The sequence below is a fragment of the Triturus cristatus genome, chromosome 10 (genome assembly GCF_964204655.1).
Source record: "Triturus cristatus chromosome 10, aTriCri1.1, whole genome shotgun sequence".
NCBI classification, from domain to species: domain Eukaryota; kingdom Metazoa; phylum Chordata; class Amphibia; order Caudata; family Salamandridae; genus Triturus; species Triturus cristatus.
Genome location: NC_140593.1, coordinates 906,604,203 through 906,625,411, shown reverse-complemented (window position 1 = coordinate 906,625,411; position 21,209 = coordinate 906,604,203). Strand labels below are relative to the sequence as shown.

General features: G+C 40.4%; 1 protein-coding gene across 3 annotated transcripts in view; it reads right to left on the bottom strand.

Moving 5' to 3' along the window:
• LOC146796230 (uncharacterized) overlaps positions 1-20,826 on the bottom strand; it is a 137,649-nt gene extending 116,823 nt beyond the window's left edge. For all 3 annotated transcript variants that reach the window (XR_014969905.1, XM_085630183.1, XM_085630184.1), the window contains exon 1: positions 20,599-20,826. Coding sequence is in view for 2 of the 3 variants with exons in the window: in XM_085630183.1 (XP_085486309.1) it covers positions 20,599-20,775 (177 nt within the window). In the remaining variant the exon portion in view is untranslated. The remainder of the gene's footprint in view (positions 1-20,598) is intronic.
• Positions 20,827-21,209: the final 383 nt, after the last annotated feature.

The following is a 21,209-nucleotide window of genomic DNA, read 5'->3' as shown; positions in this document are numbered from 1 at the left end:
AGCACTGGCCCTGGCCCTGGTTAGGCAGAGGCCAGGGTCAATCAAAGTTAGTTACCACTAGTATCAGTCAGCAAAAAAGTTGGCGATGCCCAGGGCCCAGGATGACTTTGCAACAAGGGGGTAGTTTTTTCTCCACACGCATCTCTGGCATCTTGGCCGAGACTGCCAAACATGGAGCCACTTGTTGTCTATGTCTTGAAGTGATACATATTTCCATGCATTTAGCAGTGAAACAATGACAGTTGAGAGTAACATTTTCCACACTGATCCTCATTACGTGTGGCCTCTGAATTACAAAGGGCCCAGCATGAGCAGTTATCATCAGTGTTTGTTTTCCTTTCCTTTAGGTGAAAGTCCTGTCCAAAATGAGGATTTACCACAAGAATCAGAAATGGAATTACTAATTAGCTTGCTAATTCCTAATTTGTTACGTGATAAGTGCACAAGGTGATTGTAGCAAGAATCCTGTTTAGGAATTAATGGGCTTCTTAGATGTAAGACTGGAAGTTTCCTGTTTTTTTTACTCTAGTTTGGATGAGTTCGTATAGATGCCTGACATTGTTGGGTGAAACCGTTTTACTGGAAATAGTAGGGAGTGCTGGTAAGTGATTACACGGAAAACAATGATTCATTCACTTCCTTTGTAAAGCTTGTACTGGGGTTGTATTGTATACCTTTAAACAAATCATTAAACAGATAAATGCAGAAACCTTGGTAAGGGGACCACAACGTATTTTAATAATCTTAGGTATGCAATTTCACAGTGAAATCACACTATGTAACAATACTTTATGGCCTAAATTACGAGTGTCCCCAGATGGGTACATAATTTTCGCATCCAGAAAAATAAGACACCCAGATGTTCAGAATCTATCACATGTGATAATTATCACTTATTCTGATATTTTGGCCAATAGCATGCCGATTTTTGTAGTTACTGAACCAAAACCTACATGTTACAGTAAATACTGTAAACTTGTCTACTTTTAGATGATGGCAGCTTTGATGTGCCAAAACTTACCAAAAGTGTGAGGATTTCATTGGACCAGATAACTACCAGGTGTAGTAAATACTTTCCAACTTGGAATACAGACCCATTCCCAAAGAGCAGCTTGCAGGGGGTCAGAAAACTCAGGCTCACTCAGAATCTGTGACTAGGCCTGTCATTTATGTAACTATATAATGCATACATTCAAGTATACTAGCCTACATTTCAACTCTATATATATTTCATTGCTCAACCCAAAACATGATTTCTTGGAAATGCCCTGATAAGACCCAAATTCATTTTTGCCAACTGTACTGGAGATGTCACAGAAAATCACATCAAATCAAATCAAATCCATCGTTTTTTTGCTCACCATGCCATTCCAGTTTGCACCAAGCCATATGCAAATCAGTCTTGACCCTGCGCCTAATGGGAACAGTCCAGCCCGAACTGCCTAGCCAGGTCCTCCCTGGACTGGAAACAAGCATCCTAGGACCGGTTTCGGGCTTTCAGCCCTCATCAGCCAGGATAGCTTGACTCCAGTGGCATGAAGAGCATGGGACCCACGTCTGGGCATACCCGACCCACTCGTAGGAAAGACAAGTTATGGGTCAAAAAGTACTTCTTTTTAGGATATGTATGCTTGCAAGGGAAGGAAATTAATTGAATAAGCCAACAGTAAGCAATAGGCCATCATTCATACTTGTACTGGGATCGAGCCCTAGTTGATGCTGGTGCCGGATCATGGGGAAAGGGCATTACTATTTAGATTTAGATCCTACACCATTGGTAGTTTATGGTGTTTCCCTTCAGAGCAATACAGTAATTCCATTATATGCTGGTATCACTAGGCAGACACTTTTGCACTTGACTTTGTTCTGTACAGTTTTTAATAAACCGTTTTGATTACCTTTATTAAGAAAACAATTTTAAAAGTAGTCTCCCCCCTATGTAGTTTACAGATGCTCAATGATGATGCACTTTGCTTCAATGCTGGATTTTTTAAAAATCTGTTGACTTGAATACGTTTATTATTAACATATATAACAACTAAAATTAAATCTAACAATGACATCGTTTATATAAAAAAATTAAAAACATTTTAAATATTTTCAATTAAAACACTTCCTACCCTATTACCATAAAACATGAACATTAGGAAACAATTACAATCTTAAAAATATATGAAAACTGATATATGAATAATATTACATTAATAAATAAGCAGAAAACATAACATGAATACAATAAAAAATAAGTTAATTGCCACAAATATAAAAATAATAATAACTTGACCAACCAGTTAACAATTAATTGAAAATCAGCAACTAATTAAAATAATAACTAATTATTTTACATAATTCATTATTAATTAAATAAACACATTTGATTTGAAATAATTATCAATTAAAAATGATAATGGACATATTAAAACCCTTCACCACCTACTCTTTACAGCTGACTAACCCACTACTAAATATCAATTTCTAATTACAATTTAAAAAATAGGTATACCTTATACAAAATTTACAAACTATATTAAAACAAATTAAACACAAATATTATTGCAATAACTAATAGTTCTGAAATAACTAACATTGTTTAAACTAATTAAAAATTATATTATATAGAACTATATAAAAATATTCTTTCCTATGTTATTAAGTCCCACAATATGTTTAGCATCACTGAACTTTCGCCACACTATTTGAGGATATTTTTAATCTGATGTTTTGGCAGACTATCGACACCAGCGGCAGGAGAACAAGAAGAAAAATAAAAGCAAGAAAGATAATGTTTTTTGGTACTGACTGGGCTGGGAGAGAAAGAAAGGCAGAAGAGATAGAAAGGGTGAAAGGCCTGAAGGTGAGAGTTTGGAAACTAAGGAGATGGTGAGAGAGAATACAAGAAGAAAATGAAATTGGGATCGAGAACAATTATTTACAAAGAGGGAAAGAAGGGGCAGAAAAAGAAAGGTGGTATCAGAGTGAGTGACATAAATGAAGAGAAAAACCAGAGAGATAGAGGACATTGAAACATCAAGAGAAAATGTGACATGGGAGTAAAAAGAATAGAAAGACAGATGAAAATCGAAAAAAGCCAGGGGAGCTGAAAGGGGAGAGAGGGAGAGAAGGTTAGATAGATTCAAGGAGAAATACAGCCAGGGAGCAAGTTGGAGAAAAAAGGCAAAAAATGGGGACGGCAAGGAGAGGGAAACAAATATGAAAAAGAGAGAGAGAATATAAGAGTGAGAAGAAAGAGTGGAGAGAGAGCTAATTATAGATGGAGAGAGAGAGACAGTAGAGGGGGAAATTATGTGAAGCAGGTTGAGGGAGAGAGTCCCTGACAGGGGTGTAACACAAGCCCCCGCAGTGCAGGGGAGGGGCCCAAGCTCCAGGGGGCCCCTCAGCACTGTACTTCAGCTGGGGAGCCGCTGATAGAGTCAGGAGGGGGCCCCTCCACTTACCTTGTAGAGGGCCTCCCTAAATTATCGTTACATCACTGGTCACTGAGATAGGAAAATTGCCAAAAAGAGGGAAGGAGTGAGACTTTAAGGACTATTTAAAACACTGGCAAACTACTGGAGCAGGCCTGAGGTGCTTTTGAATCAACAATTTGACTGCTTTCCAGACTACTAGTTACTTAGAAAGCTATGTCAAAATGCATTGTAAAGTAGTCTATAAATTCCTGTCAAGTTATTTCCAGTGAGACTGGATCCATCTACTTTAAATGCACCATTTCCCAGTACATGATGTGATCAATGTAACTATCTCAACTCTGACATGAACACACACACACACACACCCACCTACACACACTCACACACAAAGACACAGTCATAACAGTAGGCACATTAAGTAACAGAAACACTACAGTACTGAGGCAGGCACATTTAGAAGCAGGTAGTGATGTAGCTCAGATTTCATCTGGAGTCAGGCATTCCTTTATTTTTGTGCTTCAGACAGACTGCATTTAAAATAACGCAGATTTTGGTGCAAGTGGAGAACACATGGCACATGAGATTATGAAATGAGGCCTAGTCAAATGCTTTTTAAAAGGTGCACTTTGGTGCATTCAAAATGAAAGACAGGAAATGAGGCCTGGTCAATGCTTTCAGTCTGAAATGCTTGTGCTGAATTAACATGTGTTTTTGCAGTGTAGAGAAAACTCCTCTTTAGCTTTGAAGGTAAAATAGAATGTGTGTTCTCTCCTCCCAGCTCCTTTCCTTTATAAATTACACTCCCTGTCTTAAGAGAGTTTGGCTTTGTTGCATATTTAGACCAAGTACATTCAGTTCATAACACATCTTTTTCTAATGTGTGTTAATTAACCATGCACCATCACTACGCGGGGGCTAAAGCTTTTTGCATGAAAAGCCATCTAAAACATTAGATCATGTTACTATGAGTGTGTATTAACTCTGTGCGCTTTGAAATTTGCACTAGTGCATGTTTTATGCTATGTTGTACATTGAAAATTTTTGCATGATGTGCACAAATAATAGAAAAGCTGCTTTAAACTAATAGCTTTTGCTAGGAAAAATAATACAAGGTATTAGTACGGGGGGAGGTTAACAGAATGGGTTCTATTTTGTAAATTAATAATGCTGTTGTGTTTGTTTTATTTTTGGGCCTAAGATAAAATGGCTGCCTGGGAATCCAGCAAGGCTGAGAATGGTGCTGAATTTGAGAGCATGCACAGATTATACCAGCTTGCCTCGAGTGAAGACCTAGTTCAAGGCCACTGTGAACTGTAAATTCTTGCTATTCTGCCAATGCACCAGTGTTTGTGGAATGTGCTTATCCTGCGTGCGATGTCCCAGGATGCAGGAAACTGGACTGAAACATTTTTCCTAGTAAATGTTGCTGAAATATATGATTATATCTATCATTAACGCTTCTTTTGTTAAAACTGGATTTGCAATGAGAACAGGATGGTGAAACCCTCATGTCATCTATGGTAACCAATCAGTGCAAGCTTTACTGAAAACTGCAACAATTATTAGTGTAGTCTGCCAAGAATTAGAGTATAAATATTGACCCCATAGGGGGCGTGTCAGCCTTAAGCCTTAGCTTTAGGAGAGAGGAGAGGCAGCAGATGAGGCCAGACATCATATGGGTTAGGTACGTGATTGTCGCGGGTGCAGCCTGGGTGGAGATTGCGTCCGAGGAAAAACAGAGGGAGGTGGGGGGCCTTTTGCTCATATTTTTTCAGAGAGTCCTTGCACGTTATATTTTTGGCAAGGCAGATCACATGCCTCTGATGGTCTGTGAAGGAGGGGCTGTCTTACTCCTTTTGTAGCACAGAGACACAGAGGATCAGACCAGGGCAGAGAGTGGAGCTGGATAGAACAGGTTTAGATATTAGATGCTAAAACTTTTAAGTTCATGCTTTGACTAATTAATTAGTTTTGAAAAGATTTATTTGTCTTATGCATTTATTTCTCTTTATGGAAGATTTTTGCCAATTATTAATTATTGATTAGCCTTGAAAGACTCACTCTTTTCTAAGAAACTCTTTAAGAGTTTTGACTGACATTTTGCGCCACATTTTCTTTTCTACATGTGATGCTTAACATGCAGACTGTAATATGTTCTGTATTCATTTTATATTTTCCTAATTTCCAAATTCTGTAACCTGATTGATATTTGACTAATGAATAAAGGGTCAGAAAAACTTCCCTTTTAACTAGGAAAATAAAACCCTTTAAAATACTCACAACTCTTTATTGGCTTAAATATTAAATGCATTTTTGATTTTTCATGTTTAAGTAAAGTCTCCTGAAGGTAATATACAGTGGCAAGGGTCCAGTACCTTTACAGCGGTAAATTGGAGGTAATGAGGTTTTGCATTCAGAAATTACAGTGAAATTACCGCTGCATTGGTAGATGTAGGACTAAAAATAACCACATGCAAAGACAAACCCAGATTTCACCAGGCACATGTAGTTATAGCTACACCTACAAACCTGCTGGGCCAATCCCTTGCAGGTGCAAATATATTCAGTACTAGACATGACAACCAAATCAACACCCAATCATTATATTTTGAAGTGCAGTTGCCTTACATTGGGACAGATTCACGGTTGTCCTTATGAGTAAGGGAAATAATACCACAGGAATATTCTTTAAGGTACTCTTACATACCTTTGTGAATTAGCCTCAAAAGGTCCAACTCGCTACTGGTAATCGTACAATAAGGACAAAGTGATTTCTATTTGAACTAATTGTGTGTGATAGTTCCCTATTTATTCACATTTGAGAACTCAAAAGTGCGTACAGCAAGTATTTAAAGAGTACTACTTTACATACAAACTGCCTTTGTGAATATGCCCCTATGATTTTAAAATACACAAGTACACATCTGCGCAAAGTGATCACAACCTCAGTTATTTTCATGTTCAAAGTAAATGGCACTACTAATTATTTTCCAATTTTGCACAAGGCATTCATTTGCTTCAGTATTACTCAATTTCTGTCTCTTTAAATTGATTTTAACCAAAGAAAAATAGAGTTAAACTGAAAGAAAATATGGGTGGCTCATTGCTCTTGCCTAATGAGCAACAGTGAAAAATAAACAATAGAGTCAGATGAATAAATTGTGAGTGTACATCAAAGGCGAACATTATTATAGCCGCTTCTGGCAATGAGCAATGCAGTAAAGCCACCATGTGGAATGAGGAAGGGAGTAATTTTGCATCCACAACAATGCACATTGAAATAATTCCTGGGCAAATTTAGAATATGCATTAAATACAAATGAAAAATGCAGAAACAGAAATGCCTGGACTTGAATTTTTCTATAGCAGTGCTTCATTTGTTAAAAGAATGTAAGTGCAGGGCTTAATCTTTTTGTTAGGAGCCTGCTACATGTGCCATAGAATGAAGAGGTTGCCTATACCAATGCTGCTTAGTCTTGATTCCACCTCATGTCTTCCTTCACCCTCCAATTCTATCTATTTGTCTCATTCTTTCAGATTCATTTCCATCCCTGCGTTCTCCATTTGTCACTGTTACCTACGTCTTTTAAAAATATTGCATTCTCTCTCTTTCTCTGAATCAAAGCCTGATGATAAGAAATGAGTTCCTGTCTAAGTGATCAACACTGGTGCCAATCTCCTGCTAACATTCCAGCCTGCACAAATTAAACAGTGTGCCCAAGCACTGCAAGCTTCTAAAACTGCACTCAATTGTGTTTCACGCCTGCTAAGGTGGGGAGTGTTGGAACGTGGGTTATTAGTGGTGGTAAATATATATCTACCACTGTCAATACGGCCACTAACACAATATAAGGCTTAGTACAGGTCTTAGAAAATTATTCCCATGCTTCACCCTTGGTAGCTTGGCTGCGAGCAGGCAGGCTTCACTTCAAAGACAGGTATGTAAAGCATTTAAAAACACCAATTCAGTAAATATTTAAGACACAACACACAATAAAAATCCAACACCACTCTATAAAAATAGGATATATTATTATCTTTAAAATGTCCCCAAAACAACAAAATACAATGTTGGTAACCAGAGATATGAATGTGTAATGATTTAGCACTATATAGCACATAGAAACCTATATCGCCTGTTGGGACATCTGGTCATGCTAGACCGGGACAAAGTCATACTTTCAGGCCAACCGAGATGAAGCCCTGTGCGGCTACACCTCGTGATAAGTCTTGGTCAAAGTTTCACCTTCGGACTTAGAAACGTTTCTGAAGCTTTTCTGTCTGGGGTCCCTCGAAGCTCTCAGCCAGTCCAGATTCGGGAAGGGTTGGCCGGCTTGTCTTGCGACGAGCTCCTGGTCAAACTTGTGGACGTCTGATCTTCGGACCTTTCCAGAAAGACGAACCAGGGGTCCAGGCCGGCTCATGGATGAAGGTGGGCGGTTTGACTCTCATGGTTGGTCCCAGTCACCTCTGCTATGTTTGGACTTAGAAACTTTTTTTTCTGGGGTCCCTCACTGCTCTTCATCAAGCCTGATTCAGTGAGGGTTCGCCGGCTTGGGTTTCAGCTTACTCCTGGTAAAACTCTGGAAGCCGGCCCTCCGGAGCTTTTCAGCGGGATGAACCTGAACGGCAGGCCGGCTCACGGGTGAGGGTTGCCGATTTGGCTGGCCTGGTCGAGTCGGTCCACTTACGGAATTTTTTTCAAAGTTGCTGCAAAGTTCTACAAACTTTTTGAATTTCTTTCTGAAATTCCCCAAAGGGTCCCAAAGTGTCCAAAACTTATTCCAAGGGTCTGGAAGCTCCAAGAGGGTCCTTGAATGTTTGGGACTTCAGTTCCCACACTCCACTTGGACAAAACCTTTACAAGTCCACTGGTAGTACTCCAGGCTGAGGATTCTTGGTGGTAATGTTCCAGGTAAGCTACACGTTGCAGGGAGACCATCTTTAGTCCTTTTGAAGCAAGGTAGTCCACAGGGCTGTAGTTCTAGATTGTGCAGCAGACACAGTCTTCAGAGTGCAGGGCCTGGTTGTTGCAAATTAAACTTATCAGCATGGACCCTTCTTCCTTGAGTTTCAAGTAGCTTATATGAGAGGCTCTGCCCCTCTCAGATGCTTATATTAAGTTATCTGGGACAAGCAGGAGGGCTTTCTGTCCAATGATGTGCAGGGCAACACCCCAGGGTATGACCACATCATCCAAAGTGTGGCACTTTTTTCTCCAAGGGAGCACCATTTCTCTAAAATTCATCAAGGCTGATTTTCCAGCACGGAGAGAAGAGCTGGCTAAAAACACCTCCAGAATGGTTAATCTCCATAGTCTCTCTCTCTCTTGCATCTGCTCATTCCTTCGAAATTCTACCATCTGGCTGGGTTCAAAGAGTAGAGGTGTAAATTAAACTGGCTTCTCCTGCCTGACTCCCCCTTCCATCTACTCATTCCTTCCTTAATCCTACCATCTGGCTGGATTCAAAGAGCAGCGGGGTAAATTAAACTGACTTCTTCCTGCCTGCCTCCTCCTTCCATTGAAGGATAATGGTTACAATCCCCCCCCCAGGCTCTGGCATTCCTATGTAGCAGAACCCTGCCCTCCCTGAAGAGCTTTCTAATCCCAGTGGCTATGCTATTTATCACCTCATCAAAGGAGCCTGGCTAATCCACTTAACTCTGACCAATCAGGACAGACCACTGGAAGGCTGAATTTTTGCTTACAGGCTTATAACTTCTTGTCTGTGCACTTTAGGAGGAATTCAACAATACCATATTGTTGGATTTATCAACACCATTCTAGGAAGTCCTTGAATGGTATTTTATGATTCTCCTAGCGGGAACTATTAGTTAATAACTTCTTGCAATGTTAACTTATGTGGCAGGCGATTTGCAATGGGAAAAATGATTTGGGCCGTTTAGACCAACCAGGGCCTATAAATACATCTTTTATAAGGACCCTGCCTATATCGTCAGGACCCCCCTCCCCTGGAACACTGAGGGGAGACTTGAGTTCTGAATATATAACTATATTGCAGATCCTCACTCCACAGTGCGCCTAGTACAAACGTTGATTTTGGGAATCACTTTACCACAATATTGGGAGTGAAATGTGCAATTTCACTTAATTCAGGGCATCTAAAACTCATTTTATAAGGGTCCTCCTTATAAATCCATGACTTTCCTCCCCTGGGACACGAAGGGGAGACCCTGGGGGTACCTAATAAGCCCAAAAATTGCAGTTTATCAAGTTGAAAGTACCCCAAACACGAAAGTCGAGTTTGGGCACAATTTGCATTTTAAAAGCACTCCTACAACCCAGGGCTGTTTTAAACTGCCCTTGGATTTCAGCAGTACACACATGCAACTACAGAAAGGGCTGCTGGTCTCTAAACTGCCATGCCCTATTACATAATAGGGACATAAAGGTAGTTACAATCCCCCTGCTCTATTATGTACTAGGGCCTTAGAGGGGAGGTCCCTTGTGTAAGTAGGTGTTTTCATTGTATTCTAAGTGCCTCTTTCAGCATAGCACTGGCCCTGGCCCTGGTTAGGCAGAGGCCAGGGTCAATCAAAGTTAGTTACCACTAGTATCAGTCAGCAAAAAAGTTGGCGATGCCCAGGGCCCAGGATGACTTTGCAACAAGGGGGTAGTTTTTTCTCCACACGCATCTCTGGCATCTTGGCCGAGACTGCCAAACATGGAGCCACTTGTTGTCTATGTCTTGAAGTGATACATATTTCCATGCATTTAGCAGTGAAACAATGACAGTTGAGAGTAACATTTTCCACACTGATCCTCATTACGTGTGGCCTCTGAATTACAAAGGGCCCAGCATGAGCAGTTATCATCAGTGTTTGTTTTCCTTTCCTTTAGGTGAAAGTCCTGTCCAAAATGAGGATTTACCACAAGAATCAGAAATGGAATTACTAATTAGCTTGCTAATTCCTAATTTGTTACGTGATAAGTGCACAAGGTGATTGTAGCAAGAATCCTGTTTAGGAATTAATGGGCTTCTTAGATGTAAGACTGGAAGTTTCCTGTTTTTTTTACTCTAGTTTGGATGAGTTCGTATAGATGCCTGACATTGTTGGGTGAAGCCGTTTTTCTGGAAATAGTAGGGAGTGCTGGTAAGTGATTACACGGAAAACAATGATTCATTCACTTCCTTTGTAAAGCTTGTACTGGGGTTGTATTGTATACCTTTAAACAAATCATTAAACAGATAAATGCAGAAACCTTGGTAAGGGGACCACAATGTATTTTAATAATCTTAGGTATGCAATTTCACAGTGAAATCACACTATGTAACAATACTTTATGGCCTAAATTACGAGTGTCCCCAGATGGGTACATAATTTTCGCATCCAGAAAAATAAGACACCCAGATGTTCAGAATCTATCACATGTGATAATTATCACTTATTCTGATATTTTGGCCAATAGCATGCCGATTTTTGTAGTTACTGAACCAAAACCTACATGTTACAGTAAATACTGTAAACTTGTCTACTTTTAGATGATGGCAGCTTTGATGTGCCAAAACTTACCAAAAGTGTGAGGATTTCATTGGACCAGATAACTACCAGGTGTAGTAAATACTTTCCAACTTGGAATACAGACCCATTCCCAAAGAGCAGCTTGCAGGGGGTCAGAAAACTCAGGCTCACTCAGAATCTGTGACTAGGCCTGTCATTTATGTAACTATATAATGCATACATTCAAGTATACTAGCCTACATTTCAACTCTATATATATTTCATTGCTCAACCCAAAACATGATTTCTTGGAAATGCCCTGATAAGACCCAAATTCATTTTTGCCAACTGTACTGGAGATGTCACAGGAAGTGCGAAAGATACTATGATCTTACATCTGGCATAATGAGTCTCAGTGCTTAATTTGTAAGAAATTAAGTGCCAGGGTCCCAAGGCACTTCATAGGAGTTCACACCAGTGGTGCCACAAACAGCACGGACACTGCTGCAGAATGCCAGCACAAGCATTACTTATGTTTTAGACTTATTTTTAAATAAACTCAGAGCTGATAAATTCAGCTAAAGAATAAACATGCATCCCCACCATGTGATGTAATCCCATTATAGGAGCCAGTGTTTAGAAATAAGTGCCGGTACAGAACACCGGCAATGAGTCCACATGGGTGTCCAGTTTTCGGTAGTGCTTAATGCTGGTGGTTGTTTGCTTCTAAGGACTTACAGTTTGATCAGCTAATGCCAATGTATCTGGAAAAATATGATTGAGCAGCTGCTGCGTTTTCTACGTGAATTTGAATTTGACACAGTTGTATAATCCTTCATCTGTTTCAACATGTCGTTTCTAGCTAAAACAGATCTAAACGTTTTTAAATAACTTCCCATGGACTTGATTTGTGTGCCAGGCAATTTACTAGAGTGCTTATGTCACCGCCAGCCATTAACTACTGTAGTCAGCTGTTAAAAGAGTTACCAATGGAGTCCTATTCGGCGGACTGTGCTTTTGTCTGCACCACTATATGAATAGTGCTATGCCGTTCGATGCAACTGTTTAAGAGGTTATGCAAAGGTGTAGCATGATTGGGGTTTTATTGCCACATACAATAGTCAACTCTGTCCCATTATTTTGTCCTTCACTGAAGCATACTCCCAGTGGAAATGAGATAGAGGAGGATAAAGTGATTTTCCAAAAATGATTAAACCTGATCAAATATTGAAGGTAATGTTAGGGAAGCATTCATTTCCATTCAATATTCAGTTTTACATCCCTATGGTGGGACCAGTGAAGTCACCTTTGTATCATGGATCATAAGTGTGTGGATTCACCCAGAGTATGTTGCACAGAAGTACATCTACATACAACATGGAGAAAACCTGGTTTTCTGATTGTCAGGCATTCTTTATTCTCACTCCTTACAACGTGAGATAACCTATTATGTAACAAATACATAGATTATTATTGTATCTGTGGCATGGATAGTGAAAAAACATTTCACCAAATACCACTGCTGAGAAAACCCATGAAATGATGACCAACCTGCAATGGCAGAGGAGGAAGGGGCAGGAGAGGGTAGAAAGGGAGGGGCACACAGATGGGAGATTACAACACAGTCCCATTCAAATTATGCAATTCTACAGCTGCTAATTATGAAATTGCTGCGCCTGCGACATAATCGGATTTTGTTTTCAGGTCAAACAGTTAAAATTTAATAAAAATTCTACCATTTGTGTTACCATGCAGTGGAAGTTTTTTTGTCACAGAAAGCTAGTTATCTTTTCAGTTGCTGATTGGTGTATTTAGATGTTAAACTATGAATGATGAGGTGAAACGTTTGCCCAGGCAGTGTTAACGACTGTAAAAATGATAAAATAGCTACAACTGCTTCAGAATGTGCTGCATTTCACCCCCAAATTTGTCTTTTGACGCTGCATAATGTAGTCAATCCTGCTGCATAATTATACCAGTGGTTCTATGACCCAATTGCAACCAGGGCGGTCTTATTACTTATATAATGCAGTTATTGAAACACACTCTTCCTCCTATAATAATACCAATTGCATCCTAATTATTCTGTAGCAGGTATGCATCTATAGAACCCAAGAGCAGTCTGTATTATCTGCCCCGCGTATATGGTTACTGTGTGGGCAGCGTGTTGCATCATACTGGTGGTCGCGAGCGCTTCCCGAACTGACCGTTGGGACTGCACTGCATGACCACTCACCAACTGATGCCGATAAATGTCTGCGGGGTTTTGGTGTTGCGCTCTTCTTATAAACGTATTAACATTAACCTTGGCTCGTGTGCAATCATTACATGACTGATGTGGTGATGATTTTAGAAAAGACCTGCAAAGAACTCACGGTACAACGCTTTTTTCCAAACTGTGGAGTCCATCGTATATTGATATGATTGATGAGGAAGTCATGGGATGTCAAGCAACGTATGTCACGCTAGCGTGGTTCGGCAATGGCTCCCATCTATTCAAGGCTCTGTCTTCGGGGATGATCAGATGTTTGCCAGAAAATCCCTGAACGCCTTTTTGTAACTCCCCCTACCAGGGGTGGTCCTAAGTGCGACAGAATCGTGTTTTTGCAGGAAAACAAGTGAAGCAGGAAGCGCAGGTATTTCAGTGTCGTTGGAGCAGTGAGCTTGAAAGGCAGGATGGTTTGTACATGGGACATTGTAAGTACATTCAAGTGTTACACTTAGCAAGGCTGGTATTTGTTTTCCTTGAGGGACTGGCATTCAAAATCAAGAAATTGATTTTGTATACACGTCCAAGCTTGTTTTTGAATATTGTCATCACACGGGCGTAAAGTTATGCAGTAATGGCTATTTAAACGTCTGCTTGGAGGCAACAGTGTAGAATTGTGCAACATTAGCCCTGATGATATTTGTGCAATTATGCAAAGTGAAGCCTAGCAGTGGAAGTATTTCACATCTCATCAGCGGTGACACACACACCTTGTGCTTGTCAGCACGGTGATATGCACATCTTTACCAGGTTATTCTAACACAGCTGTGAAATGCACACCAGTACTTCATCTTTGAACATCAATGTATTTTTGGGGTGAAAATTATTGTACAATCTGTAATTTATGACACAGGTAAAGATTTTGTGGCATCATTTTGAAACGTGGTTACCTATAGTTAAAATAAAATCCTCCATCTTTGAAAAAAGTGCATAGATTAGTGCAAGTTGTTAATAATATACAATGCAGACAGTGGACCCACCACCACCATTTCTAGAGACACCAGGTGAACCTCCTGGTGGACGCATTTGAAACGTATCTTGGTGCCATTGGTTCACACAGATTTAGAGCAGAAAAGATGAAGTTTCTTTTACTCTATTCCCTAGGGTTTGAAAGGAGGGAAACATTCAAAATGTTATTGGCTGTGGTGGTGGCAGATGATCCAGAGTTAGATGAGTACCAAGAGGCAATAAAAGAAATTGGCCAATAGGTGTGATGTTGAGCTGAGTCTAGTTATTTTGCACAAGTTTTTTAAAAGAGAATCACAGAGGGATGAAGAAGTTGACACGTATATTCCGGCTTTCAGGAAATTAGTTGCTGAATATGAGTTGCAAAATTTTAGTGCTCAATTAGTAAGGGATCAATTTATAAGTCATTGCTCGGACAGAGCTATTCGACAAAAGTTGTTGTTGTTAGGTAATCCTTCTTTAGAGGAAAGTGTGATAGTGGCCAAGAGTATTGAAATGGCTCAATAATCTACTAAAGAGTTAGAGGACAGAAAGGCAGTATCAGTTAATCCTGTATGTTTGACGTCTGATGTTTCCAAAGGCAAAATAGATTTTTCTCACAGAAGAGAGGTTTCAAACACACTGATATATGTTTCAGATGTGGCAATTCCTGTCACAACAGAGCTGGAGAATGTTGTCGAGCTAAAAATGTATGTCGGTCTTGTGGCAAGACTGGACATTTTGCTAAAGTGTGTCAGGATCATAAGAAACCTACAACAATGATTAGTTATGTCAAAGACAGTAGTGATAATGAGGTGGATGACATGATTTAAAATGTAAGAGACATGGTCATGGTTATAAGTGATGACAATGTGAGAACAGGTGACCTGGATTGCATTGACCCCTATTTGGATATGGCAGTAGGCCAAAAAAATCTTCATTTACTGTTTGAATCTGGTGCATGCATTACAAATATTATTCATGCTTAATTTGAAAGTAAATGGGGCAACAGAGAATTGCTACCACCGGATAGTGCCCATTTTTCTTATGAGGGTCGCAAAATTGGCTATTTTGAAGATGTGTTGGAATTCAAGGGCCTGAATATACTTGGGGGATTCCATCAAGGACTGTTTGATATGATGTTATGCCCTGGTGCAAAGGAAAAGGTCCTAGCCATCAGAGATGATAATTCACTGGAAGAAATTCTAAGTAACTACCTCAGGGTATTTTCTGGAGAATTGGCTAAAATAAAGAATTCAAACCTCACATAAAAATTAAAGATGGTGACATACCTATCAAACACAAGATGCGATGTTAGGGAAGACCTAGAAAGGGAACTTACAGCACTGTGTAGTAAAGGTATAATTTAACTAATAGAATCATCTACATGGCTTCCTCCATTGGTCGTGGCTTGGAAACAAAATAATGACCTTAGGATTTGTGTGGATCTTTGTAGGCTAAACAAATAAATCTGGATTGACTCTCACCCCCTTCCTAATATTACTGAGATTTTGGCCATGGTTGATGGAGCAAAGGTTTTTACGAAACTTGATTTGACAGGTGCATACTATCAAGTAAAGTTAGATTCTGAATTAAGACATCTGATAGCTTTTGTTTTGCCCTCACTATTGTTCCAATGATGTTGCATGCTGTTCAGACTTGCTTCGGCTGCAACAGTATTTCAGCATCTAATGCTCAATCTTCTAAAAGGGGTTATGAATGTTGCAATTTTTCAAGATGACGTTCTTATGTATGCTCCAGACTAAATGATCCATGATGGACTTTGGCATAAAGTTTTAAATATCTTTCAAGAGCAAGGAGTGGTTCTGAAACAGGAAAACGCAAATTTAGGAAGGAGTTGGTAAAATATCTGGAACATATCATATCTATAAATACAGTACAGCCAAGACCAGGTTTAGTTAAAGCAATTCTAGAGGCACCTGCACACCAAAAGATAAAAATGGTGTTAAATCTTTTTTAGGTTTATGTGAATTTTATTCAAGATTCATTTCTGATTACGCAACTAAAGCCAAGCCTCTCTCTAATCTGTTGAAAAGAAATTCTGATTTTGAATTGGATGATGTGGTGTGTTAGGCAACTTTTGTTTGGCTAAAGAAATAAGTGAGTGAGGTTAAGTCATAGAAACAGTATGATCCCTCTCTGCCGTGTGTGTTGACATTTGATGCATGTAATCTTGTGTTGGGTGCAGTACTTACACAACAGGCTGACAGGGAACACGCAGGGCAATTGTACACAAGTGTGTTATACCAGTAGCTGTTATAATGATGTTGTGGTTTTATCGAACAACACCATAGTCATCTAATGGTGTCTCCCCTTTCGAATTGTTGAGGGGGAAAAAGCCTGCTTCTGAGTTTAGGCCTGCCTGGATGTCAACATGTTGTTGTAGGTGTTCCCGTGCAACACTCAATTCTGATGCATTCCAATTTTATAAGTTGCAAAGGTGCCTGAGTTGGCACTAGGCAGCCAATTGTGTGCCAGTGCAGAGGAAAACACATACTACGAGATTTATTTTTACCTACCTGGGTGAAACGAAAATGATGGAGAAAACAAAGGGGCATATTTACTGGAAAAGGGTGCCGCGCAGCACTGAAAGCCATCTTTCTGCACTATCTGCATTGTTAGGAAAGTCCAGGGATGCATCGTATTTACAGCAATATGACGCATCCCTGTGCTTTCCTCTGTACTGGCGCACAATTGACTGCCTAGTGCCACCTCAGTCACCTTCGCACCATGGTGCAAGGGTTCTTGCATTGCAAGGATGATAGTTTTGTGCAGCAAGGGATACCTTCCTGCACAAAAACAATAATTGACGGTGTTTTCCTTATATGTGTGCTGTAGAATGCAGCACACATAGAAAGGGGAGAAAACGAGGAGAAATAAAGGTATTTTTCCTCGTTATGCCACATTAATCCCTCCCCCGGGGAGGCATCGGAATCTGACGCACTACCACGTTATGAAACCTTATAACATTGGGAATGCATCAGAATTAAGTGTTGTAAGGGAACACCCACAGAAACACTCGTGGAATGCCCCTTTCGCGCAGAGCAATGTGTGAAAGGGGGCCATATTTACCAGGCCATGAAAAGTCTGCAGGGTAGCTTTGTGTGGCCTTCTAAATATGGCTCAGCATTGTGCACCTATGGAACTTCAAAAAAGGTGATGCTCCAGTGGTGCAGTGCCTTGTCAATATACCCCAAAATGTTTATATTCGAAAAACACTCCAATAATCTCCTAAAATAAATAATCAATTTGCTTGTTGGTACATTTAACACTCAACTGCATTTATTTAACTGCAAAATGCACAGGCATATGTATTACAATGACTGAAATTTTTACCACCAGGTGGTAATTACCCAATCAGGATTTATCACCAATGATATTTCCAAACCACACACAGGATTGCAGAATTACAATGCCATTGTGCAATAAACCTGATGGGGCACTAATGTCGACAGAGCTCTGTTTTATTGCTGGTGCTAACTTGAATGAACTTTAAAATGCCTTTGTGGGAGGCAGAGGTGTTGACAGATGTTTTAGATCCAAAATATATCAGTGTGTTCTGACTTCAGACCTCCAAAAGCATGTCACACTAAAGTCAGGAGTTAATCACACCTAGTCACCACACACCCCTTTGCCTCGCAGCCCTGCCTCTGTATTGAAATCTAGAGCTGGATCACAAAAGATTTTTGACGGGTGCTATTTCAGGTATTAGGTGGTAAGTTAAGGCAGTTCTTGCCCCAAACACCTTTTACCACCTCATTCCAAAAACAGTATTTTGGAGGTGTTAATATGTGACTAGAACATTTGCACATATTTGTTATGTGGCATTTTGTTGTTGTGGTGGTGAGTTCTGTTTTTGTTTGTGCTTCTCTGTATTTGTGGTGCATTATTGCTACGTGACGTTGTATTATACTGTGAGTATTGTGTTTAATTCTCTTTTGACTGCTTTGCTTTTATGTGCCCTTTTGTGTTCTAATTATGTAATGTTGCTTTGTATATGCAAGATATTATTATAAGGTTATTTACAGTGGACATGCCAACAAATGTTGCTACATTTCCAGCCAAAGCAAACATTCCATTCAATTTACTGTCACAAGCAACCCTTTACCACTGTCTAAGAAGGTGAGATAGACCAGACTCTTCAACTACATGAAACACACGTCAGCTTAAAACAGTAGCAGAGACTGGGGCAAATTTACAAACAATTTGCCCTGAGTATGTGTCACAGAAGTGATGCAAACCAAGTCAAATGCTTTTTGGGGATTTACTTTCTGGAGCAAAGCTTGTTTTGCACTGGAATGTTGTCTCTAAGTAACACAAAGTAACGCTTTGCACTGCTTTACGATACTCTGCTTCACGGGACATTCCATTAGTGGCACGTGGGCATTCCCATGCAACCAAACATGGTTTTTGATGCAAGACCCTATCTATTAACAATAAAAGACAGGGTTTTGCACAAACAAATAATGCTGCTTTGAAGCAGGGGTAAAAGGAGGAATGTTAATATTTCTCCTAACGTTTCCGACTTGCATATGTGCTGCACTTTACATCACACATCTGCAGTGGAAAAGGTTTTCAAGTTTGTCTAGGCACAATATTTATCCTACCCATGCTAGACATCACGCACATGCCTTTGCGCAAAGGTATGAGCATGATGCTCTGCAGCATAATTCTGTGCCAGTGCTAGGGATAGAGCAGGACAGCACCATATCTCTGTAGATATGGTTCTTTCTTCCACTCTCACTCTCTGGGCTTTAAGTGGGATGAAAACTGTGTGTGGGAGGGGGAGGTCTCAAAAAGGGGCATGGTCTATGTAGGTAGAGACGTGGCTTAAGCACATAAACAATTTTTTTTTTCTGTTGCAGTTTTTTATAGTGCAAACTCAACTCTAAGGTATTGGAGCGCTTCACATGAGCAGCAGTTGCATTACACAAGGACACATTAATTTTCGGTAGGCACAGGGACCTTAACAGGCACATGCATCAACCTAAAAACCGGTCGCAAACAGGCAGATTCTCAGAATCTGCCCCTTTGCGACCGGTATTTTTGCATTTGGGATGCATCATCCCAAATGCAAAAATCGCTATTTAAGGAATCTCAAAATAGCGATTCCTTAAATAGCGATTGCATTTCAGGAATCCCAAATTGAGATTCCTTAAATGCAATGCATTAAAGTGTAAAAAATAGCGATTTCACTATTAGCGGGAGCAAATTACCATGAAGCTGGACTTCATGGTAATTTGCTAAAACTTTGAAAAATGCACTTTTTTGCATTTTTCTAAGTTTAATGTTGCGCACACACATGCCCTTAGAGCATGTGTGTATGCAACATTTGTGCAGATTTCAAATACATGGGTGCAATAGGGTGTCATTTTGACACCCTTGCACCCTAGAAATTGTGGGAGCAATTTGCGAGTACCTACTGGTACTCGCAAATTGCTCCCGCAATCTTTAATTGGAAGCCAATCATTAATTGCGACTCGCAATTTGCGAGTCGCAATTAAGGAATTTGTGGGAATCGCTATTTCTTTAGCGATTCCTACATGCATAGGCTTTTGCGAGTCCTTAATTGCGATTCCTTAATATTCGCAATTAAGGACTCGCAAAAGCTTTTCTTGATGCATGTGCCTGTAAGTGATTTGCCCAGAATCACAGGTTGTTGAGCCGACGCTGAGACTCATATTTGGTTCCCTAGCTCCAAAGTCGGTTGCTCTGGCCGTTACGCCACATCATAGTGTGCCACCGGACCTGTATTTTGGGGTCTCTCTGTGGTTTCTGTTCTTGCTATAACAGAACAACTGGCATACACCTAAATACAGCCTTGACTATTGGCTTTGTCAGGGGTTGTCTCTGTGAGCTCGGCAGTGAAGCCAAGGATTGGGTGACTGTGTATTCTGAGCACCTTTTTGACCCACTGACAGCACTGTGAGAAACTCACACTGCCTTCAGCCTCAGCTCCAGAGCGTTCAACCATGGTCGTTATAAACAGCTGGAGCTGACCTAGTTCAATGCATGCACTATACCAGAGTAATGCTCCACAAAAAACTAAATACACAACATCCCGAGAATAGCTAGCACTCCAGTGGAGTGCAAGATTCAGTAAAACATGCGAAATATAAACGGAAACAAAATCACTGAGATGGAATACTTGAACATTCCTTAAATCAATTGTTCAGAATCTTCAGTAAAGATAAGGGCGCGAATATACGGCCCTATAGGGACCCATTTCAATGTCCATTCTAAAATACGACTGGACCTGAGGCCCGGAGGGACCCGGCCCACTTAAAGCTCTGCCCCTGTCATGCAATGCAACTGACAGGGTCAGCGCTGCGTTCCATGACGTGTTTCTAAACCTGGGCCACCATGTCTCATGTTAGCGCTGCCGGGGCTCACTTATGACACGCGGCCGCTTGTCTCAGGGTTGTTCTGCTTTAAACACACATTTGAACAATCTAGTTTTGCAGTACTCACAGGGCTGTGCACAATACCGGCGGCCGGTCGCTTGTTTCTGCTTTGGTCCCCGTCGTGGTTCTCATTGGCTGTTGAAATTACACCTTCGTGGACATTCCTTGGAGGATGTCCACGCGCTGCTGCGCTGATGACTGCAATCACACAGAGAAGCAACACAGCCGGCAGCACGCGAGCCATATCCGTTGCCTGCTCAAGCGGGAGCTAGAATGAACACCCTGCTCGGACACAGACTCGGTTAGACGAGGACGTCACTTCCTTTACGTAACTTTATAGGGAGGCTTTCGGAGCTACGCCTTTTAATTGGGAAATCCTCCGCCACCACCAGTGAATACTGCTTCTCCCTGAAAGTTTCCAGGAATCTCACAATAATTAGCCCTTTCTAGGTGTGTCAACAGTGGCTGAGCTCTTCCATTGTCACTCAATGAAACCACTGAGGTGTGATTAATACTTGAGCATCTCTAGTTTGTATAATTTGTTCAGCTGATCATCAAGCAATACAACTAAGATTAAAAAAAGCAATAGATTTTTTTGGCAGTTGAATCAGAGTGAAAAAGTAAGAGGGGAAAATAGAAAATGGGATGGAACAAGGAAGTGAAAGGAGGAAAGGGGTG